Source organism: Streptopelia decaocto (assembly GCF_964273445.1).
Source record: "Streptopelia decaocto genome assembly, chromosome: 2".
Lineage (NCBI taxonomy): Eukaryota > Metazoa > Chordata > Aves > Columbiformes > Columbidae > Streptopelia > Streptopelia decaocto.
In genome coordinates, this window is record NC_138655.1 from 14953017 (window position 1) to 14978053 (window position 25037).

At 42.5% G+C, this 25037-nt stretch overlaps 1 protein-coding gene across 1 annotated transcript; it reads right to left on the minus strand.

The window, feature by feature from the left end:
- Nucleotides 1-3335: 3335 nt before the first annotated feature.
- On the minus strand, nucleotides 3336-14217 carry MAL2 (mal, T cell differentiation protein 2; the record flags this gene model as incomplete). Its single annotated transcript, XM_082044693.1, has 4 exons — nucleotides 3336-3407; nucleotides 6351-6509; nucleotides 11680-11850; nucleotides 14083-14217. The coding sequence occupies 4 exons, from the start codon at nucleotides 14215-14217 to the stop codon at nucleotides 3336-3338; spliced, it is 537 nt and encodes a 178-aa protein (XP_081900819.1).
- Between the last annotated feature and the right edge of the window lie 10820 nt (nucleotides 14218-25037).

The window sequence follows — 25037 nt, forward strand, 5'->3', positions numbered from 1 at the left end:
GCGGAGAAATCACAAGAATCTGCACAGATGGATGCTGTACATATCACTGATCACTGCAGGACCTCTGTCACTTTGGGTTATTTCCAGGCATTCAGCGAGACAGCAGCAGAGCCAGGATTTCTGTGAAGCACTTGCTGTGCATACTTTTGGAGTAAGTTCTAACAAAGTTTTAGCTTTCCAAAATGTGCACTTTTATTTCTCTTTAGCAATAAGTAACAATCTGTTGCTTCTCTCAGCACCCTTTGTAGGAAAGTCTCCTTAGGGTGAGCTTATTTACCAGCAGCTACTACACAGTGGTATCCAAAATACCACAAAATATTTTCTAATTCTAAGAGTAGGGACCTGCATGGTATCTGAGATATTCCTGCTTCGCAGTTTCACATCAAATAGAGATGTTGGATGAAAATACTACTTGGCATCTGTGGTCTCATTCCCCTCACCATGAATTCATCGAGATAAGTTATCTCCCCTATGCCCTCCCCTACACCTTCCACTCTTTGGAAAGATCTAAGCTTGTGTTCTACAAAGTCATATGTTTGGGGGAATTTTTATTCAGGGAAGCAAGAGATTTATTAGAACCACCTTGCATATATCACCCATAATACCTACCACAAGGATTATGTGTAATTCCTTTATCAGTACTTGCATACAGACTCCCCAGCATGCACATACCATTTCTGAGTCACGCCTACCTTTTTAGCTCCCTGCATAAAGTAATAAGAAATTAGCTACTGGCTTTTTTTTCCTTTCCCTTTTTCTGTTTGTTTTTATTTGTTTGTTTTTAAGAATGTAACTGCTTGTTCTGGTATGCCTTTCCTTAGATCTTCCTGAAAAGTACAGTGAAAACTCCTTGCATACCAACAGAAAATTTCCATTCTTTCACTCTTTTTTAGCTATGGAAGCTGTTCTTCCTTACTGTAGTTTTCACCTTTATCTCTTCTCTGCCCTTTGTTTGTCTTTGCTGCTTAAGAGGGAAAGTTTAGCCTTTCCTCACTATACAAACAGTTTCCATGCTACGCTAACCACACTCTGTTATCTAGACTTCCACAAGTAGCTTAAGAGACTTGAATAGCACCCATCAACCATGATCGTTACACCTTGAACTCAGAGGTTAGATACAAATGCCGACTAAACTGGGACAGCTTTTTAACTGACGCCATGTGTGGGATTCAAACTCCAGGTTTAAGCAGGGAAAAAGTTCAGATGTGTGCCCCACCAGCCCAGCAGGCTGCAGCCGTGTCGTGCACGGTCTGTGACGCGCAGCGCACATCCCGGCTGAAGGACAAACCGCACCAAAGCTCAGCGCCCATTTCCAGTGTTATTGCAGCCGACCTCACTCTTTTCCTCACTAATATTCGTGCTGTGTTCCATGGCAAACTGCTACACAAAGTTAACACCAATGTAATTGTGCCTTCTCAAGAAATCTTAGCCTTAATTTTCTGTGTCTAGCATTAGGTGAGCCTAAGTCGCAAGGTATGTTTTTTGATACACTCGAACACAGAATTAATAACCAGACTACTGCCATAAATATATTAAGTAACTTTAATGCTACTTAGCATAAGTCTTTGTTATATACTTTAATCCATATACTCCAGTGTAAATGTATTTTATACAATATTAAGTATTTTTAAAAGTATATGGCTCTAGATGAAACATTCACAAAACAAGTTTCAATGCAAGTAAAGAATTAGAAAAAAAATAATCAACCAGAGTACAAAATCTTTGGGAGATAAAAATTTCAGAAAACAAGATGCATGACAACAGCCCACTGCAGTAATTCAGGACGACCGAGCGGTCCCAGCAGCGCTGCCACGCTCCGCTGTGTCACCCGCAAGAACCCGCCCCGGGTCAGCAGGGACCGCGGGGCACTGCTGGGGGCGGGTGGCTGCCTCCCGGACGTCCTTGCACCTGACAAGTTTGGTAAAGTCACCTTCCCAGCAGAGAACGAGCAGGCCTGGTTATGGAGAAAGTCCTGTCTTCCCTTACCCAGCCACCGCGGTCTCTGCAGAGCACTCAGGGGCGCTGGCCAGGTGTGGTGAGCAAGTTGTTCTACAAATGACAAGGAGCCTTTATTCTCCCAGGCCATCAATTTGGCACTATTCACATGAACAGATATTATTTACTAGCATTATAAAAAGTTTCACCATCTGTAAAATGGCACGAGTGTCAGGGAGCAGAGAGTAATGCTATAGTTTAGTTTTGTTAAATTAATTTTCTATCTATAATACCGCGTATCATTATACAACTGGGATATTCAAGATACACTGGATTAAACTTCATTTGTGCGAAAAGCAAGCTCCATAGTGGGTGGATCGCTTTGCATTCCACTGCTTTCAATAAGATGTTGCATAGGCATCTATCCAAATAAAAACACCTTTACTACACCGCAGGTTCAGAAGGCAACAAATAGCACAGCGCAAGAATTGAGGTCAGACATTATTCACCATTTGGTAACATTCCATTCAAATGATATTGACTCACATAATAAGTAACAAATGCAGCACTTGAAGTAACAAAAACAAAGCTGTACTCCAACAAAGTAAAACAGTGCAAATATTCCTGTTGAACAAAAATATACCATGTATATACACACACAACACAAATGCACTGTTTTGTTTTGCAGAATAAATAGATCTGATTAAACTAAATTTCTAAAAGTAATGAACTACTGATTGACAGTCCCAAATAGTTTCCATCTCCTAAGGAATACAGTGAGCTTCAAGGATCAGATCACCACAGCTGCATACAGTTATAAAAGAGTATCAAAAGATTTAACTGGATAGCTTTTTAAAATATTTTCTCTGTACATCAAAGTCAATAACATATATACTAAGCTGGTATCACCAAGTCAGCTTGGACTCTGATCATGCAAACAGCAGCACACAGAAACCCTGTGACTCTATGTGGAGCCTCCACCTGCGTGGAGTTCACTGCAAACCCCTTGAGGCCCAACCCCAGGACTCAACAAGGGGGCAGCTCTCTAGCTGCCTGTGCAGTTAACATCTTTGTTTAGTTTCCATTTTCTTCCTCTTCAGATTTAGCACTAGAATTCTGTCATCTGCTAATGACACACCTGCTTATCCCTGAACTCTAACACCATACAATGAGTATGCTTCTAATGAGCACATGATAAAGGTAAAAACTAGAAAGGGAAGATGGAAACTTGTCTTCTGTTAATGAAAACCTGATTAGGGCTTATTTGCATTTCAGCACTTTAAAACAGATTTTAAGAAAAAAAAAAAAAAGTCTTTTTGGAATTAGATTACAGCAAATAGACAAGTAGCACTTAATTTGATACGAAGTGGAACACTCGGGCATTAACCTTTCTTCAACTGCTATAGCCTCCATCTCCTTAATGCCAGGGCTGTGCTGCAACCGTAACAAACGGCTGTTGCAAAGGCAAAAATCTAGAGAAGCAGGGGAAAAAAAAAGAAGAAAAAAGAAAAAAGTGAATCACACATTCTATTATTCTACATTATTTCTATTCTAAATGAACACAAGAACACAAATCATTCAGAAGTTACCTCCCCCAGCCAAAAAGCTTGAGCTAAAGATAGGTTTGGGATCCCCGGAAGTTTTCTTATGAAACTCTGTTATAACCCCATGTTATTGATTTTAACTTGCTTGCTTCAAAAGACATTTTGAAATAGAATATGAAGCAGAATGTCTCTGTAAGTTATGGCACACAGTAACCATGTGTGCATGTACACCATGTATTTCAGTTCTCTTATCTAGGCTGATCAAACATTAATCTCCAATTTGTTTCCAAGTGAATGCCTGTACGAGATTTGTTTCCAAGTGAATGCCTGTACCAGCAAACAAGGCAGAGGACACCCCTCTCAACAGCAGAACTCTCCTACTTGCAGAAATACAGAACCAGTTTCCAATCTGGCTTCCTTGAGCAGATACCCAGCCATCAGAACACCCTCCTGAGAAATGCCAGGAAGTTGCTATTGCACAAGAACAAAACTGAATCAATTTGAACTAAAGGTCGTGCCACAGGAAACCTGAATATATAATGTAAAGCAGAAGGAAGAAATGAGAAACTAAACTGCTGAAAAAAAGTTTCTTACATTGTCCAGTGCTAACTGTGGATTCTGTCTCTTGGAATATAAAAATTCAGTCATGTCATAATAACCTACCCCTTCCTTTCCATACAAGTTTTAATTTGACAAAGTTTTGAACAGATGCTACACCACAGAACTATCACCCCTATAAAATGAACATATATATTTTTAATCACAGTACACAAAAGTAATTTTAAAAGACAAAATGTTAGCAACCTTTCATTTTTCTCCATGTAGATCACATGACTTTTAATGAAGTGTTTCAAAGGATCACAATTTTTTTTTCTGTATGTCTCGACTTTCTATATTATACACTTTTGGAAAAAGTTCAAAGACACTAAAGACTACAGTTATCTGATTCACCATTTCCCGGCACCTCTTAATTAAAAATAGTGAGGCAAGTTACGAAAAAGTCTCCTCCTCCCCTATCTTGACAGGGATTTGAGGGGCTGGAAGACCTGAAATCTCCCTAGGAAAAATAGTATGGAAACAGGAAAGTGTCTCTTGGAGGCCCCAGTATCCTGTTTTCAGATAAAATTACTGAAATGACCATATAGTCAGCGGGATCTGAACACAGTGAACAAGGACTGAAGAGCTATACTTAAGGGTAGAATCTGAGATACTTGTTTTGTATAAGAACCTCCCTGAGTTCAGACACAGCTATGAGACAGAAATAGTGTGGCCAGCAGGACCAGGCCAATGATCGTCCCCCTGTACTTGGCACTGGTGAGGCTGCACCTCAAATCCTGTGTTCAGTTTTGGGCCCCTCACTACAGGAAAGACATTGAGGTGCTGGAGAGAGTGCAGAGAAGGGAAACTAAGCTTGTGAGGGGCCTGGAGCACAAGTCTGATGAGGAGCAGCTGAGGGAACTGGGGCTGTTCAGCCTGCAGAAAAGGAGGCTGAGGGGAGACCTTATCGCTGTCTGCAACTACCTGAAAGGAGGTTGTAGCATGGAGGGGGTTGGTCTCTTCTCCCAGGCAGCAAGTGATAGGACAAGAGAAAATGGCCTCAAGTTGTGCCTGAGGAGGTTCAGATTGGATATTAGGAAAAAATTCTTCACTGAAAGGGTTGTCTAGGGAAGTGGTTGAGCCACCATTGCTGGAAGTATTTGAAAGACTTGTAGATGTGGCACTTAGCAACACGGCTTAGTGGTGGATTTGGCAGTGTGAGGACTCAGTGATCTGAAAGGTCTTTTCCAACCTATATGATTCTACACCTTGTGCCACACTGGCCATACAGGGAAGAGATGTGCTTGATCGTGTTACTGGCGAGCGGGTAATGGTGAGGCACACTAGACTTGGAGACTGACGTGCCCACCTCACCCCTTCAGAGACTTGGCTTGCCAAAGCAAAAGGCCTTGCCTTTTTATCCTATTGTTGCAGAGAGAATGTGAACCTTACACCTTAGGTTCACCTGTTTTTATCTTAAGACAAACTGAAGGTGTTTACTGTGCACAATTTACAGTGTATTTAGTTTTAAGGACAACAGATACCCACAGAAGGTTTTAGAAGCTTAATAATTATATACAGCTGCTTGAGGTATGCAAGACCCTCTGTGTGGTACAAAAAAAAATAACAGCAGTAGTTTCAGTTCTTTAAATTAAGCCTACTGGCACACCTCTACTTGCCCTTCAGTAGCCCAGCCAGGGAGAAAGCTGGAGCCTGGTATGTGTTCTGACTCAGCTACACACACCCACATCACCAGATACAGTGATTCAGTGATGATGCAACTACAGTGAAGAAAAAAGCAGTCCGAGCTTTGCCTATCAATAAAAGCATTTTACATAAGAGACAGCAGGGCCCTTATAGATAACTTTTATGCCTGATGTAATATGTACATATCTGGAGATTCACAAGGAGCTAGTCCAAGGTCTTTCCCCATGACATGTTCAAGACTATAAAAAAAAGCAACTGAAAGTTTGAATATAGGCTTGAAATTCACACCTGACGCTTTAATGGAGGCTGTTATCTTTTTCTACTGTTCTAACACCCAACATCGCTTTTACAAAGTATCTTGTCTAAAAATCATGAGCAGTAGTGATTGTATATTTAAAACATTGCACTGACACTGAAGAGCAGCAACTGAGCACTTATTGCATCAGTTTATTCCAATATTCTTTGCATGTCACTGTGAGACACTATTTGCTACTATCAAAGACAATCCTTTCTCTCACAGCTCCTCTCTCTATTCCAGCTTGCTGTTAAGTTCCCAAGATGAATGGTTGGCTATAAGGGCTTACAGCAGACTTCTGTTCCCCAGATGCAAATACACGAAATACATACCGAGGCTGCTATGCTTATGTTATATTCATGATCAGCTAGAATCTTCTCTTGTGTGGTGGAATTGAATCCGCGAGGAAAGTGATGCAGAGATGTAGTTGCTGCTTGCAGTACAAAAGCTCCAAAATAGAAGACAAATGTAGCCCCATGGAAAAGAAAATCCTGAAAAGCAAATTACAGAATCAGTCTGAGCTGCAGTACATATCTAATTCTTCTTGTCTCAGTGCAAATGAAACCCAACACTGAAACATGAAACGAGCACAACAATAACTTGAGATAATTGCTGTTAAATCCATCAGAGAGCTTAACCTGGACATGTTTTCACAACTGCTTGAAATTATAAGTAACTCACTAACATAACTAGTGATAAAGGACAACTCTCCATCTCTCCAAACCCTACAACCTTTCAAATTAAGAGGCATGTGCTCATCTATATGTACATATGGTGACCTTTTAGATCACTTTGAAGCTATTAGAGTTTACAGAACTCTCACCTTCATATGGCTTAGATAAAAAATTAAGGACGTACAGGCCAACTTTATCACAATTTAAGCAGCACAATACAAACCTGCAGTCCCCCAAATCCCTTCTCAGCTACAACTTGAGCTCCAGAAGTCACCCCTCCATACTTAAATTTTGCTTCTGTAAATGCCCAGAAACACCTCAGCCTTGACACAGCTGAAGTTTACCTTGTGATATAATCAGAATCCAAGAACTGAGGCATTTCCTCAACTCTCTCTGATTTGGTTCTACCCAAAATATGGCAATTTCAAAATACTTCATGATACTGTGGAATAAAATGCCCAAGACTTGAGAGGACAGGAGTTAGGATTTACTTTAAATATGCTTCTCTCTTGGCCTTCTCTGGGCGATTGCCTCCTCTGTGGTGAATGCGAGCTGAACACAAGGTTTAAACATCTAACTCTCATTTCTGAATTCTATTACTGGAGCACATGATAAAGCAGCTCTGGTGCCTAAATCTCTTTGCAGGTTGTATTTCAGAGTCCAGTGTTTCACGCAGCAAGATCCAAGACGTGTTCCGGTACAGCTTCAGAATGTCTAGAATATTCTTCCAACATTTCCTTCTGTTGTTGCATCTGCAAAGCTGACATTTCCACTGCACTCATTAAATGAGTCCCTACACCATATCCTTTGTGCCTATACCTGTGCAGGTCCTCAAAATCCATAGACACACTTTTTAAAATTATTCACAAGTATGCATATGCTTTTTGATGATATCCACATTATAAAATCTCCAGCACTAATGAATTCTTTACGCATTTTTAATTCATTTGAGTGCAATGGCCTAGCAGTATGCCAAGAGAGAGACCCCAGGACACACGAGGTGTGAGTCCATCACAACAGCAGACAGCACTCGTGTGCACTAGAAATTACTGTGCAACATTCCTTACCTACTGCCTGTCTGAAATGATAGGAGAATGTGCTGCACCTCCCTGTTGAGAGGGTTGTTTCTTCATAGGTGTAAGATTTTTCTTTTTATTGAAATAACTTACTTTTCAAACTTATTGGTTGTTCCATATTTGATAGCACCTAAAGACACTTAAATCATACCTTAGTTTTGCTAAGTTACAATATAAGCTGCTACTACAGTTTCCCATTCCACGTAAGTCAGGAAATAATCTTCTCTTAATTAAGAAGCATTTGATCATGTGAGGCTAGGTTATAAAGTGTACTGCTTTTCTTAATGACTGCTAATTACTGGAAATCCACGCTTCTGCAAAACATCAGCAATAGTTCCCAACTTCTGGTTTTCCATCCTTGCTGAGCTGTTGGGCTTTTTTTTTTCCCTTTTTTAAAAAAACCAATTACTTCCACTTGGAGTATCACTAGGAAGCCCCACGGGCATCAACAAAACCGAGAAGGGGACAGAGGGTGGCTTCCTGACCTAGCTGGGTGGAATCGTAGAATGTCCTGAGTTGGAAGGGACCCACACAAATCGAGTTCAACTCCTATCCATGCATATGACAACCCCACAGTTCACCCCATGTGTCTGAGGGTGTTGTCCAGTCTCTTCTTGAACACTGTCAGGCTTGGGGCCGTGACACCTTCCTGGGGAGCCTGTTCCAATGCTCCAGCACCCTCTGGGTAAAGAACCTTTTCCTAATGTCCAACCTAAACATTCCGTGGCACCTGGGGAGCCTTTACATTCCAGGCTTGCCAGATCTCAAGGTTTGGGTATAAGACACATTCCCTCAGTTCAGCTGTAACCTCTCTACCTCATAGAACAAAAAAAAAAACCAAACAAAAAACAGCACAGTAGGGACCTACTCAAGCATAAGACAGCTCGCTGCAGCTGGCAGACACACAGACATCTTCTGTGCTACTGCCTGTGCGCACCGTGTCAGACTGCGCGCAGGTGTGCATTCAGCGTGACAAATACCTGAGCCCATATCAGGGCCTGGCATACCCGTTTCATAGCACAGGATTCCAAAAACTTGAAAAGTCTGCGTAAATCCCATGGACATGCAGTATTTGTAGCAGCTAAATATGCAGTGTGCAACTATGTCAGCCGTAGCAGCTGTACACTTTTGGCACCACTGCTCACGAGGAGCACAAACAGCTCCACGAGGAAGACACTGCTGACTGCGTACAGGAGAGGTATTGTCAGAAGACAAACTCTCTCATTTCCTTAATTCTTCTGCCAAACCCTTTAATTTCCTCCTCCTGGCAGCAATTATAGTGAAGCTACACAGCATCAGTAAGGTTTCACATTCGTATGGTTATGGTTTCTGTGACCAGAAAAGCCAGGATCTTATGAGGGAGGGTTTTCTGCTTTCTAGTAACTGTTAGCATGGTATCTAACTCTCCCTTGCCTCCACACTTGTATAATCAGTGAAACCTCACACAAAGTGCATGTAAAACACTATCAGATCTGCATGGTATGTTAGGTCACCTCTAATTTTGTAAACGAGCGTGTTGTGAGTCAGGCTGTAAAGGACAGTATTTGTCATACCCTCTGGTTTAATATAGTGATTTACAGCGAGGTACCTCCATAAGGTCCATACCTCCCCCCATCTTTTCACTGTGTAGCATCTTATTTTTTTAAGTATCTTTATTAGTACCAATGGAGCTACTTATGACATAAGGCGTTACTAAATGCAGGGCTGTCAGAATCCCATGCTGTTTTTCAAACTTGCCTTTAAATTCCTGGAGTCTGAAACCACATTTGTCTATGAATCTCTACATGAAGCTGTAGTACTCCGATATAGCTAAGCCATGACTCTTCCCATTTTTGACCCAAACCAGTGACCTGTAGTTTCTGAGTTCTACTGTAAATTTAATTTGTGAAATAGCAAAAACTACCTATTTATCTAAATACAAACCAAGCTAAAACAAACAGGCACACCTTCTGATTTTATAGTAATAAAAATAGTTTTAGTGTTTCTAGTAATTATTTGCAACAGAAGGTAAAAAAATCCTTGTGAAGTGCTGCTAAGCAGCTCAGCGCCAACAAGTTACAAAACATTTAGGTACCTGAAAAAAGTGGCCAAATGATCTACCTAGGGTTATTTTTGCTGACAGCTGGAAGGGGCTGGATTTCAGCTACCACAGTAGAGGTAGAACAATTCACTCTGCATTTATTTAAGATGTTGACTTAGTTATGACAGCTTTTTAGATTAAGTTACAGAGTTCCACGGATGCAGCTTTATACAAGTCATGTAGCAACTTCCTGACATAGGAAGTTTTTCAGTAATTTATCATATGTAAGGGGACAAAATTAACAGTACAACAAATCACTGCCAGCATCAAGTAGTCAATGCATAAGACACACACAATTGCTATAAGATGAACATTTGTATAGCTTTCTCAATCTAAAAAAGGCTATGCCCTCATCCAGCAACTCTTAAATAGATGCATGATTGTAAACTGACAGTTTCAATGAAACCCAGGACACTATTAATTTACTTAAGTTATGTACGTGCTCAAGGGCTTTGTTGCATCATAATTTGCGAGGATGTCGCAGCATAAGTGCCTGTAAAGGTCTCTGTAATTGTAACTCATTATTAGCCAAATTACTGCCTATATCGTGTCGGAAAGCTGACACTGTATGTGTATATATTCACTATTGAAGTGCTAAAGTTTGTTTTAATAGAATACAGTCCATTACCACTGATGGGTTTTGAAGTGATCAGTTAGAGCCCTGAATTCATGGAGCTCTATGATTTCCTTTAAAGACCTTTTGTTTCAAGGGGCTGCCTGTAAATAACTTGGGCAGATAAATAACCACAGATGTCGATATTGAAGCATGAAATCCCAGCTATGATCAAGGAAGGCGTCAATAGGAAAATTAAGTCACAAAGGAGGAAGGAGAGGGTGATCAGCAGTTACAAACAGCCATTTTAGAAGTATTTTAGAAGTTCTTGTCCTTCTGGAAGACTTTTTGGAAATTCCCATTCTGATCACAGTTTTGCCACCTCTTATTCACTTTCAGTAACATAAGAGAGAGTGATACCATCTCGTGCTCAAGTACTTGAGCACTAAAACCCCAAAGTTAAAAACAGTTAATGACAACAAAGCTGTACATAAATCAGCAGTCAATAACCTGAGGGTTCCATGCAGTTGCTAAAAACTGGAGCCAAGAGCTTCCCTCTTTTAGTAGGAAGGTACAGTCTGTGAGAACTACTGGCACAAGCCGTAACACCCCATTACAGCAAGAATCAAGTCTTGTCTTCACAATGAAGAAAAGCTGAGCAGAGTATAACGATACCTGTAGTTTCACCAGGCTTCCTCTAAGAAATATAAATGTTAAATCTCCTAAGAAGATGTTAAGCTATATCAGACCGCAGGCTATGCAGACTCAGAACTGAAGAAGACTTCCTGGGCACTTTAGTCCAGTCTGTGATACCTCAGACAACCACATCACACGTGTTCACAAACTTATCACTTCCTTTACAATATTAGAGGTATCTTTCTCACCCCCTTTATTCACAGAGTGTTACTACCACTTCTCTACTAGTCAGAAAATATTTTCTGATCTCCAGTCCACAATTATTTCTGGCCATTTAAACCAACTTCTTGTCATGCCTTGTTAAACTGGTCCTCTCCCTGCTGTTGCTGCATTTTATGTGCTCATAGGGGACAATTATACTCAGCCGCACTCTTTCAGTCTCCATCACAAAATAGGTCCTGTATTTCCTCCATCATCATTGTAGCCCTACTCTTTTGTTTTCTAGTTTTGAATTCTTCCATTTTGAAAAACTTGCCACTAAAACAGAAGTCTAGACATGAAGACTTCAAATCAGTACTTCCAATTAAATTATTTTCAGTTAATAAAACAAAGGGAATCCTTACATAAAGAAAAAGTTCTTACCGTTTGGTTCCAGTTGACAGCAATTCTATTTGCATAACCGAAGAGGAACACACAGAGGAACACAATGGACAGGAACCACGCAGTGACTGCTACAAACATCACCCATCCCTGCAGCAGTGGCAGTGGAACTCGGGTAGAAGCGACCAAAATCCAGACTATCGTTCCAAACAGCTGCAAGGAAAGCAATACAAACAATGAGCTGAGAGATAATTTCATTCAGTCCTTCCTGCCTAAGAACTAGTATCACACATCAACGTGTCCTCAGATAACTTTAAGGAACCAAGAGGAAGCACTTTGAAAGTACTCAAAGGACCCAAGTGCCATTCTCAGAATTGATAGACACTAAGTGGTGGTAAGATGAAGCCACTCTGAAATTCTTAAAAGCTCTTAAAATAGTCTTGAAAATGGGATTTACAAATGCAGGCGACTTGTGTACTGCTGCTGAAAATCTTACTCTGTCATTTTGAGGGAAATATAAGAAATGTGAAAACATGGTTCACACACACAAATCTCTCTTTATATACTAAAGTTAACATCACAAGAATGTACATCTGATTTTGATTAAATGCCATAGGGTTTAGTTTTGTAGTCCTAATCAGATGAGATACTGAAAAGTGATGAAACTGCATCCTCTTTTTCAATACCTTTGTAATAAAAAGCTGGAAGAGAACACATTAAGCAATAAAGTGAAATAGAAAACTAGTATACAGAATAAGGCAAGTTGTAAATTATGTTATAATGACTGGAAAAACATACAGCTTTCCAGAATTACCATAACCTGGTGCAAAATTCATCACCGCCAACTTTCTCTTCAGCACTGATCACAGTGAATGAGTGGGGGGGATGCTGTGGTATGATGGGCTGATGGAGAATTTATGTACTCTGAGGTTTGCCTGGTTTAATCAGCTCTTGGCCTAAGGAAGGGTACTATCCCTCCCTGCAAATCTTGCCTCTTCATAAAAAGCATAAGTAGAGAAAACTGAAATTGCCATCTGAAGGATGTTCATTTTTTACAGAAAGATTTAACTTCATAATCCAGCTTGCTGTTTAGGGACACCTACAATCCATTTCCAAGACAATTACTACTTCCCCGTTTAAATCCTACAGATTTACAACTACAAAGTCAGAGGACACGCTCTTAGATTCAGAGAACATTCTTTTGAATCAAGGTTCTATGAGAGATACTTTTCAAAAGATGCCTGTTATAAAATTAGTTGGTCCCTCTCTTGTGTTATGTTGCAGCAGCATATATGTAAAGATGCACTGCTAATCTCAGTTCAGAACTCTCAAGGGTTTATGTAGTTCAAGTTGTTCTCTAGGGTTCCTAACTGCAACGAAGAATCAAACTTTCTCTAGTTTCACACTACTGCAACTGCAAGTGTGTTGCTTAGAGACCAGACATTGATGGGCAGTAAAGAAGCAGAAAGGATAGAAAAAAGTGTCTGTTAAATAAAAAGCTGACACACGTGGAATGTTTTCAGTATTATGAATGTGCAACCCTGTAGGATTCTTTAAAAATTAATTTAGAAATCCAGTGCTGACTGCTCATCTCAGTGCCTGCTGTTGTGCCACTTCTCTCATACCACACCTCGTCCCCTCCAGCTCAGCTATCAGATGTATAATAGGTTGGCCAACCTAATTAATCCTTTGTCCCTACTGACTCAGGGCCTGATTTAGCACCTGGACTTGTGCTCTGAGCTCTTTGCTCAGGTGCAGTTTTGTGATTATCTCACAGGCTGGGCCCCAAGCTGTATCCAGCTCTGACCTCAAGAAAAGAAAAATAATAAAATCAGATGAGTTCTACCAAGTTGTTTGTTTTTTTTCTCCTACTAATTAGTGCCATGGGTCTGCAGAGCCTCATACTCAGCTCAAAGGTCCCCAGCCCTGCGAGCACCAACAAGGTCTCTCAGACACATGAAATTGAACACACCTGTAGGAGCCCACGCAGGACCTGTAACACAGACACAGGCACAGAACAGTGTGACTGTCTGTGGTGGGTGCTCGGGTCAGGGGCTCTGTGTGGCCCACAGGCCTCCACAGCTTCAACAACCCCATGAGACCGGCCCGAGGTGAGCGAAGCTGCCGGGACAGGCCGAGGGCGCTGGTCCGGGTCCCGCCGCCCCGCCCGGCACAGCCCTGCGTCCCAGACCCGGGGCCGGAGCGGGGCAGCCCGGGGGCTCCCCCCGCCGCAGCCCCGGCCGCCCGCACCTTTCCCACTCACAAAATGGCAGGTGAGGAGCGCGGCCGACGCGGGGCTGGCGCTCGGCCGGCCCCGGGCAGAGGCACGTCCGGCCCCGGCCCCGCCGCCTCCGCGGGAAGGAGCCGGCACAGCGCAGCGGGCGCTGAGCTGAGAGGAAAGCGCGGGAAGGCCGGTGGCCACCCGTCCCGTCCCCCCGCACTCACGATCTCCAGGAAGATGACGGCTCCCGAGTAGGTGCGCAGGATCTCCAGGCCGGAGGGCAGAGTGACCCGGGGCGGTGGGAAGTAGGCAGCGGGGTTGGGAGGGGGCGGCATGGACGAGGCTCCCCTCGGCAACATGTTGCTGCGGTGGCTGCTGCTGCCGAGCGCGGGCAGGTGGGCGCGGAGGAGGCGGCGGCGGAGGGAGCAGGTGCGGGCGAGCCCGTGCGCACCGCCCCGGCCGCCTCCTCCTGCCCGCCCCGCTGCCGGGCCCGCCCCGCCGCCTCGCCTGCGCCGGGGCGGCCATCCCCGGGGTGCTGGGGACCCGGCCTGCCCCGCCGCACCGCCCTAGACGGAGGCCGCGGCAGGACGGGCGGTTTGTCCCGGCCGAGCGCTGCGCCCGGTGGTGGGGCGGGCGGGAGAGCGCTGCGCCCTGGCCGGGCCTCCCCCCTGCCCCGAGTGGCCGCGCCCTGACCGGCCGGGGGATCTCGGCTCCCCGGGAGCGGTGAGCGCTGGGGTGCAGCGCTACTCGTTCGCAGGTCCCGGGTCACATCCAGCCGGGGTTAGGGCAGTATTTCCTAAAGCCGGTTCGCAAAAGGTTGTTATTTACCTTCTGGTTATAGATATTTCAGGCTTCAAAATTACGAGGTTGCAGCGTTGTTTGGTTTTGGTTTTGTTTTTTTAAGGAACCTGCTGGGTTGCCCCTTCAAAATACTGAAAACATTTCACACATATCTTCTTTTCATTCAATCTGACTGAACTGTGCACAACTACACAGAAGTAACAGAAGGTGTTTGTTGGATGTAAAAGTTTGAGGTGAGGGTCTAGAAAGATGGATGTTCACCAGACCCCTTACAATGCTTTTTCTCATGCTTCTTAGTATAAATATCTTCTCAGGTGAAGGATATGGCATCATCTATCCTCCAGCATTTTTGTTACTTCTCCTTGTGTGGCTTAGGATGGGGTGTCCTGTCCCTGGGGTGACCAAGTTTTCATGCAAGTGTATGCAACTGCTCTGAAGGTTGAACCAGCTAGGACGCTAACATATTCCTTTATTTTCAGATGTGTGATGTTTCTCAGTTGTGCTTTTGTGATGACAAGAAATACCTCATCTGGAGATGCCCATCTTCCCTGCCCCAATCCAAGCTCTAGGTGGGGAGCAGTTGGCTCCTCTAAGGACAGGTCATCCATGATTCCAGCATACCTGGTAAATAAATAGGTTTGGGACATTTCTAAAAAGCCACTTAGCTTTGAAATCATGGCTTCTAAAGGAGGAAGAAGCAACAGTTTATATTCCTTGTTGTGCTCTCTCTGCATCCTTGTGCCCCTCATAGCTGGATGCCTTTTGCACTCTTAAGAAGTGGGAGATGTGGGATTGAATCCCCGTTAGGCTAAGGAAAGTGCTGAGCCAGGCTGCCCCTCTTTACTGAGTGCTTTACCCCATCAGTTATCAAATGAGAGAATATTCCTCCTCTAGACCTATTTTAAAAGTGAACCTTCAGGGAAAGGGTCCAGGCTCTGGAGGTAGATGCCTACAGGTCCTGATTTGGGTGTGTTTTGGAAGGGAATGGGATTCAGACTTGTGCCTAAATGATTAGGTGTAGGTGGTTCATTCTTGGGGTTGCATTCTGGACTCCATATGTCCAATTAGTTTCACAGTCTAGCCTAAATCTGTTGAGACTGCCCTGCAGAGGGAGAAATCTGAGTGGGTGGAGAACTGGGTTTATCAGCGTATGATTCGGAACAAGAAAAGTGATTATCCTTATCTTGTACAAAGGAAGCACAAATAACACTTTGTCATCAACTTTTCCAGTTTTATTATCCAGCCATGCAATTCTTCTGTGCAGCACTGGATTTTATTGATGATTACATACCATGTGCAGTCATTTTTTCTTGCTTCCTCTTAACACTGATTTTCTTGAATTTTAGTAGGTTTTTGCAATAAAGTCTAAATTTCACTGTCAAATACACATATAAACTATAAAGAACTGCCATAGCAGTACTTTTTTTCTGATTCGTAATAATTTAAAGGAAAGTAGCTGTTTTAATTATTTTTACTGTGTTTGGGCAGGATGTGCTACAATGCCATGTGGGATTCTGTATATACTGATTCATATACTGTTTAAATCTTTTAAAATATGGATTCTTTAAGAGACTAGTAGCAGGATTGCATTTTTAAGTTTCCATGGCAAAAGCATATGTTTATGTTGGACTGCTTTTTAATAGCAATTTTATGTAACTAATTGCATCTTGTCATGTTACAGGGTAAACTAATAATGCTGCTTCAAGTCCATCGGATTCAACAAGTAGACAGAAGTATATTGATTCATTGTACACAGGAAGGTCTGTCTATACAACAAAAAGGACTAAAATCTTCTCTTAAATAACAGTTGCATGAAGTCCAAACTCTTTCCCCTTTATGTTCTTATGCTTGTGGCAGCCTAATGTAAAGTTGGTATTGTCACAGAAATACAAAACCAGTTATCATTTTTAGATGATGAAAATTATTGATGATTTAAATTCCAAGTATGTGCATATGTTTAATATATATAGAAGTATATATATATAATTAATATCTATAGAAATTAAAATATCTGTTTCTAAATGCTGTAATTCATCCCTGCCCATAAGTGACCAACCATTAGAAAAATGTATTAAATTGTTAAAATCTGTAGTCAGCTATTAACCATCCTGTATAAGCTTTAGAGATTAGAAAAGATGAATTAGTATTTTGAAAAATACATAGACATACATCATGCTGGATGTGAAAATTACTTGTATAACAGTTCTATGTAGAAAGATTCAGACTGCCTTTTGTGACGTATAGCATGATGCTTCTGGAAGAGCTGAAATGTTTTAAGGATTCCAGAGTAATAGGTGAAAGTAATCATAGAATGTCCTGAGTTGGAAGGGACCCACAAGGATCACTGAATCCAACTCCTGTCCCTGCACAGGACAACCCCACAGTTCACCCCATGTGTCTGAGGGTGGTGTCCAGTCTCTTCTTGAACACTGTCAGGCTTGGGGCTGTGATACCTTCCTGGGGAGCCTGTTCCAGTGGTCCAGCACCCTCTGGGTGAAGAACTTTTCCTAATGTCCAACCTAAACCTCCCCTGGCACATCTTCCTGACATTCCCTCGGGTTCTGTTGTTGGTTGCCAGTGTCAATGTAAGAATTCAACACCTGAGTGTGTTATTGGAAGCACCTCCAGAAGTGGATGTAACTCTGCTAATCTCATGTCTCATGTTGGAGTGTGCACGAGGGTGGTCAGCAAATATGGCCAAAGGATTTGTCCTGGTTTTGACTAGGAGGGAGTTAATTTTCTTCCTAGCAGCTCGTATAGTGCTGTGTTTTGGATTTAGTATGAGAATAATGTTGGTAACACACTGATGTCTTGGTTGTTACTAAGAAGTACTTACACTACGTCAAGGGATTTTCAGCTTCCCATGCTCTGCCAGCGGGGAGGGGACACAGCCAGGACAGCTGACCCAAGCTGCCCAAAGGGATATTCCATACCATGTGACGTCATGCTCAGTATATAAACTGTGGGCAGTTGGCTGTGGTGCAGTGATTGCTGCTCAGGGACGGGCTGGGCATCGGTCAGAAGGTGGTGAGCAATTGCATTGTGAACCACTTATTTTGTATCTTCTTTTATCATTATTATCACTATTATTTTCTCTTCCCTTTCTCAAAAACTTCTTTTGCTGTGTGGAATCCCATACGACAAGTTGCAGAAACTGCTAAAGGACAAGGTGAATTGAGTGAAAGCCATCCAGTTGGCTTTAGGTATTGCTGAACAGGAAAAATGGCCAGCGCTTCATCCTTATACTGGCTCATAGATGATGACCAATGGTCTGTTGGGGTGTCTAAAGCAATGGAAGCAGAGCAACTGGCAGTGCAGATGTAGACCCATCTGGGCTGCTGAATTATGGCAAGATACTGCTGCTTGGATAGAGAACTTGGTTGTAAAAGTAGGTCACATAGATGCCCACATACCTGAAAGTCAGGCCATCGAAGAACAATAAAACAACCAACAAGTGGATCAGGCTGCTAAGACTGAAGTGGCTCAGGTGGATCTGGACTGGCAATGTAAGGCTGAATTATTTGTATCTCTGTGGGCCTGTGACATCTTGGGGCATCAAGGAAGGGATGCAACATCTAGATGGGCTTGCGATTGATGGGTGGACTTGGCCATGGACACTACTACAGAGGTTATCCATGAATGTAAGACATATGCTTCAAGCAAACAAGCCAAATAGTTAAAGCCTCTCTGGTATGGAGGATGATGACTGAAATATATATTTGGGGAGGCTTGGCAGATTGATTGTATCACACTCCCACAGACCTGCCACAGCAAGTGCCATGTGCTTACAATGGTGGAAGCAACCACTGGATGTCTGGAAACACACGCCACACGTCATGTTGGGCACCACAAAGGACTGCCAGGGTTTAACCTGAGCTGGCAACTAAGCTCCACACAGCTGCTCACTCACTTTCCCTCGCTGTGATGGGGTGGACATTCAGAGTGATGACGTTTGTCTTCCCAAGTAACCATTATGCATGATGGAGCCCTGCTGTCCTGGAGGTGGCTGAACACCTGCCTGCCCATGGGACATAGTGAACGAATCCCTTGTTTTACTTTGCTTGCGTGTGTGGCTTTTGCTTTACTTATTAAACTGTCTTTATCTCAACCCATGAGTTTTCTCACTTTTACCCTTCTAAGTGTCTCCCCCATCCCACTGAGGGCGGAGTGAGTGAGTGGCTGTGTGGGGCTTAGTTGGCAGCTGGGGTTAAACCATAAGAGGGACAGAAAGTTCAAAACCAGAAAATGAGAGTAACCCTCTTCTCTACCCATGTGGCTCTGTTTATGCACAGGCAGATCTGCACAAACAGATCTCCCTAAGCCAGAGCAGAGCTGAGCAAGGATTTTCTGATAAGCATCAGGATCTGCTGCTTTCTTCTAGTTACTTTCCTGATCTGAAGGAAGCTGCCCCCAAAAGTCCACTGTGTTTCTTTTAGATGTACAAAGCTGCTCTTTCTTAATAAAAAACACAGACTCTCTTAATCCCATAATTAGTTATATATAAAAAATAGAACGCCCAAAGTTAATTGTATAAAACATAGACTGTTTTGTTTATGGATGAATTGATTTAACATGCTCCTGGAGATTGCGTTCAGGATTCTGATCTCACACTGGTGCAAACTCAGGAGTCATTCCACTTTAGCCAGTGAAATTAAATAGGCATAAAACTGGTTTGCATAAGATGAATGATAAGGAAACCCTTTAGTGTCATTTGTATAGTGTATTTACTCAGTGATAATAGAACTTTAGTGTCATGGTTGGACTGTGCACATTATGAATTAGTGTGGAAATACCACCATATTGTTGAGGTTTCTTGGGAGGCAGTGTGACAGTTTTTATTTTAACAAGCAGAGCCAGGCTTTTGATTGCGTGCTGCCCCTTTTTGCATCATCAAATTACGGGAAAAATAACTCTTGAAATCACTTACTTTATCTAGTTAAACTGAGCTTGAGATGCCTGCTGGAAAGAGGAGATGAAGCCACCTCTTTGGTCCACAAGTCCCAGGGATGGCTGGTTACTGAATCAGTCCCTGGAGTAGCTTCAAGTGGTCTCAGCACTGCTCTAAGTTGTGATTTCTGGCTGCCATGTAAGACTGCGGTGGTGCTCTGGGTATGGCCTCTTCCCATGGAAATGTCTTCTTTGCTCAGAGATGTGAGAGGAAAGGCATTGACCTGGCTACTTTGGCTCTCCATGGTCCCAGGGTGTCCTTTAAAGCAGGGAATTCTTATGTGGGAGTTCGAGGGTCCTTTCACAGAGGCACCATGTAGCCAAAAGGCTGGTGTCAGCCAGAGACCATCCTGGATGAAGTAGGTTATTGTTACTGAGACCAGAATGAGGTCTCTGACCTCTTCCGATAACATCATTTCCATGTTCCTAGGGATGCCAACACTTAATTTGTTTGACTCGGTGGCACTGCAGTTATCTAGCAGTACAGTATAACGTGCAAAGGTCTCGTTCTCCTTTCATTGACATTGAGAAATTCCTCTTAGATGTGTGAGGGTGCAGCAAAGGGAAAAATGCAAAATCTCATCTTAGCAGAGAGGAGGATCCTGAACTCACTTGGTGCTTGAGGCTGGGTAGGTAGGTTGGGAGGGATGTCACAGAGCAGAGCAAAGTTACCAAGTTGGAAAATGTTGTGAGATGTCAATTTACTGCTTTTGGCCGAGATGAGCCACCAGGAAAAATGGGTTGCATGGTTTGTCTGCAGCAGAGGAAAGTCTGGGAGGTGCAAACTGGAGTATATCATTCTTGTAGATGAGGGCTGAGTAAGTGGCACAGGTTGTTTAAGATAGAATTGCCCAGGGAAACTGGTAGATGGATGGCACAGCAGCAATACTTGCTGATTTTCTGCTCTGTCCCCCTGTTGCTCCGTGGCATAAAAGAGGAACAGTTCTCCTGGTTGCAGAGGAACACAAACTGAGCAACACTGGCAGGACGTGCTGTGTAAGTGATGCCAGGGTACAGCGCAGCACAGCACGGTGCCGTTAGTACTGCTGGTAGCATGGGGCTCTTCTCACTTTGTCATCAGTCAGGGCCTGATGTACTAATCTTTAATCACAATGCGTTGGCCTCCAGTCTTATCTCTTGCTGGTCAGGAGTGTGTATCCAGTGTTTTGATGAACTATCAGTGCTGACAGGGAGTCCCTTTTTTTTCCTCAGCTGCAGTTTGTTTGCTTTTTGGGGACTGTTTGTTTTATTGAGTGAATTCCTGGCTAAAAATCCAATAAAAGTCAAAGGATAATTAGACAAAGGACAGTGGTGGCTTCATCTTGTGATGGATAAATTCAGGAAGGAGAAACAGGGAAACAAATTAAAATATGCTTGCATACAAATGTTCTGTAATGCTTTGAAATAGTGTTAAACTACTGTTGCAAAAGGAGTGAGCCTATAGATTTCAAAGCACTCTGAGTTTATTCAGTTGTAGGTAAAAAGGATTTGTCAGTGTTAAAATGTATATACATAATTAGGCCTCATCTGATGACTGCAGGATGGTAAAGAGGTATTTGAATTTAACTATGGGCATAATTAAGGGAATCATAAGTAACGTGTATATTTGTAGTTAGTTTCAGTTTGCTTAAGAAAGCAGTCTCATTCTGCTGGCATCTGTCGCTACTTACAGTAATGACTGAAGTTCCAAGGCTGAGAGGGAGCTCTTCAACCACTGAATCACTGGCAGACCTGTAATCCTTGTACTGACTGTGCTTCATCTCAAAACTCTGACCGCAGCCTCCGAGAATCCTGTGCCTCTGGTGTTCAGCCAGAATAACCGAGCTGCTGCCCGTTCCCCCAGCCGTGGTTTCCCTCTGCCTCCTCTGCATCAGAGCTAGTGGAGGTGAGGGCACAGAATGGGTCAGACCAAGGCAAAAGTGTCCCTTTTTCCTCTTTGGTTAGCCTTGTGCTGAAATTAATTAACTACTAACAGATCAGTTTAAAAATAAACACTAAACTTATAAGCCAGATACACTGCCCTGTTCTATATACTTTGCGGAATGTACAGTAGATGGACTTGGTTTCTCTTTCGATACATGGAAAGCCATTATAATGATTTTTCTTTTAGATAAGAAAAGCTGGTGCAGCCTCTAGAAGCCTTCCCGTGGTCTGAGCCATGCTTCTGCACCTCGAGACACTGCGCTGCTGTGCCCATATGAAGTAAAGGGAAAAATGGGATCATCACAGCGATGTGTTTGTACTGAAAGAATATTGATTTCACTGTGAAATTCCAGTTGTTCATAAAGAGGTGTTTGAATGTTCTTATGTATTATCTTTAGGGAGTGTGTTTTCTGGAGTGAAGTTTGCTGTGATTTACATCCTGGAGGACCCCAAGGGTCTCAATAATTGGGATAAGCAGGTCATGATATATTGTCTCATTTTTTGGTACTTAGGGTAAGCACCAGTACATGTTCTGTAACCTTGAGCTGTAGATTATGAGCTCACCTGTCAGCTGCAATGATAAACTCCCACAGGGCACTCAGGTGTTTGCAGGATGTGCATGCCCCTTACAGAACTCAAACCCCATTTCTAATGCACAATTTCCTGATATCACATTGAGAAATGCTGCCCACCAATATGCTTAAATCCTCCGAAAACCAGCCCTTATACTGATGGCAAGTTCCAAATAGTAACTGTTTCTGATTCACCAAGTGCTGAAGCAACATCAGAAATTAGTGTAGCGTTTGAGAACAATATCTTTCTTTCAAAAGACTGTGAGTTTGGGAAAATCTGTGGTTACGTCTACCTGCATAAGGGATGCCCATTCTGGGAAATAGGCTGGAGGAATCTCAGCTGCAAATGCAATGAACTGACAAGCATTTATAATCAGGGAATTACTGTGAATATATTGCTTCTGGACTGTCCCAGCTACTCAGTTCCTACTGAAGCCAGCCTCAGGTTCTTTCACAATGCTTTGGTAAGTTTAAGCATTTGATCAAGTAGGTTTTGATTCATAGGAAAGCAAACAGGTTTCAGGTTTTTTTCCTTTCCTTCATAAATCCTAAACCAGTTAAACTGCATTCCTGTTAGCCTGGCGTCCGTCATGAAGAAATAAGTATTACATACAGGATGTATGCAACTTCTAGATAGAAAACAATCTGTGGTTCTACTAGTATCCTTTAACTTACAAATCATTAAGGATGGTGAAGTGGTTTGTGCCATCCTCACACTGAGACACACACTGCTAAGATGTGGTTTAGACTATGAAAAAGAAGTTAAAGACAACTATCTCACTTTCCCTTCATTATTTTCAATGTGTCAACCATGGAATTTACTCACACAGATAATGTTAAGGAATGCTTTAATTCACTCACAGCTGCTAATAGTGTCTTGTGTTCATTAAGTGTCTGACTTTGTGCTTTACTTCCTGCCATCTTTATACTGCTTGTACGTGCTCCTCTTATGTAGTAAGTGTTTTCCCCTTCTACAGTAAATAACTCCTCACAGTGGACTTGCACATTGTTCTCAGAAACGCTGGATGAGAGAAGGAAAAGGGACAATGAAGTAGCTACCAGGAAAATTTTGTAGTTTATTTACAAGGTGGTAATTAAAAAATAAAACCAAACAAGCTTGAAACAGCAGCCTCCCTGCACCTTTAAACAAAATTATTATTCTACTCTGGAATCTGATTTGGGATGGGACCTTACGTTCACATATCCTTCTGAGCGTTTACAGTATGTGGCTGTGTATTTTAAATACTTGCCTTGCCATTTTCTGCCTATTAGTGATTTTGTGTAGCTACTTCAGTAGATTAAATTTTAATCCACAGGTATTTGGAAGTAGGATGAATCAGCCATCAAAAAACACAGCTTATTAATTTTACATAATAGCAAGAGAATAAATAGGTCAGTATTCTGTGCATTATTTTACTAATAGGATTGTCTTATTGCTGTGTAATTAGTGTTTATATAGCACTTTGAAGATGTAGTTTGTTGTACAGGACTAATGTTGTATTCACACACCTCTACATATAGCCACTTCTACATCTAGTTGTACTCGTAAAGAAATAATTCACCTCGCATGAAGTCCTTTTGGGTTTCTGCAGCACAGTGAAAGAAATGAAGGTGGGATGCAGCTGACCAAGTAGCTATGTGTATCTCTGAGCTACCTCGCTCTCTAACCCCTGCTACAAACAGGATAGAAATAGCCACTTTTGAGGAAAGATTTGGTTTGTACTAAAGTAAGTATCTGAAAATAGAACATTGGAATCATTTGTGTCTGCTTCTCAACCGCTAAGCACGTTTATGGTGGCTGGGCCTGATGTGGACATCTGCCTTGCAGATAACTGAAGTTAGGTAAGAGAAATCCCTGAACTAAGCTAGTTCAGCATTTTCTACGGTGATTTGGAAGTAAATATAAAGGCAGCTTAAAACGAGTCAAATACCAGTCTAGGCTGGTTGACTGACGGGCCTGACTCAGTGTAAGTTGAAGAAACTGTGTATGCTATATACAAAGCATGTTTGACATAGTGAATTAAAAATATTGTTACGCTCTTCTTTGCCCTCCAAGTCTATGTTTTTCTTTCTGCCAAAGCCTAGCAGGATAAGTTCCTAGAGCAAACCTATCCAGGCTTGAATCTGTATCATCCTGCTTCAGCTTCCTTGCAGGCGCTTCTGAACTTCTCAGCTTCTCGTGCCGGTCAGTAGTGCGGGTGGCATCTCTGAAGCTGAGTCACAGTTTCACATAGTCTGTGGCAAGGTAACTACAAAGCAAATATAAGGTCTTTCTTCCTTCTTGGATCTATGGCAGACACAAAGCTCTCTCCTGCCTCCCCCACACTGGACTGATTATCTTCTGCAGAGAGTCCTTCCAGCCCCACAGAAGCAGTTGTTCAGGGGATCAGTGGAATCCGCATCTGCCCACGTTTTGGGTGTGCAATACTGAATGGCACATTCTACGTCAAACCTAAACAACCTCTCTTCTTCCAGAGCTGTGTTTGCATGCCCCAGTCTGTCTCTTCTCTAGAAAACATTTATTTTCAGGTTTTTGCTAACCTTATTAGCAAAATAATGAAATAATCTTCGTCAGTGTAGGATTGTGTTGTGTTCCTGCAAGGCTTTCTCCAGCTCTTTCCCTCAATTAGTCTTCTGGATGGACCAATACAGGGCTGTGCTTCTGAGAAACTTCTTCAGCCTTTTCTAAATCTCTCCTCTACTTTCTGTTTTTTGCAGCCCACTCTCATTTCCAGCTTTTCTAGTAAAGCTCAGCTCTATTGGAATAGGAACTGGCTAATACTCTTGTTCAGGTACAGAGAAAATTACCTGTCTGCAATGACCAAAAGGGGATGAATATAGGGACTGATGAGAGAACATGCAGCATGACCTCTAAAAGTTACAAATCAGATCCTTGTGTGTTGGGAGGAACTACAGCCTGAATCCTCAGAAGTTAA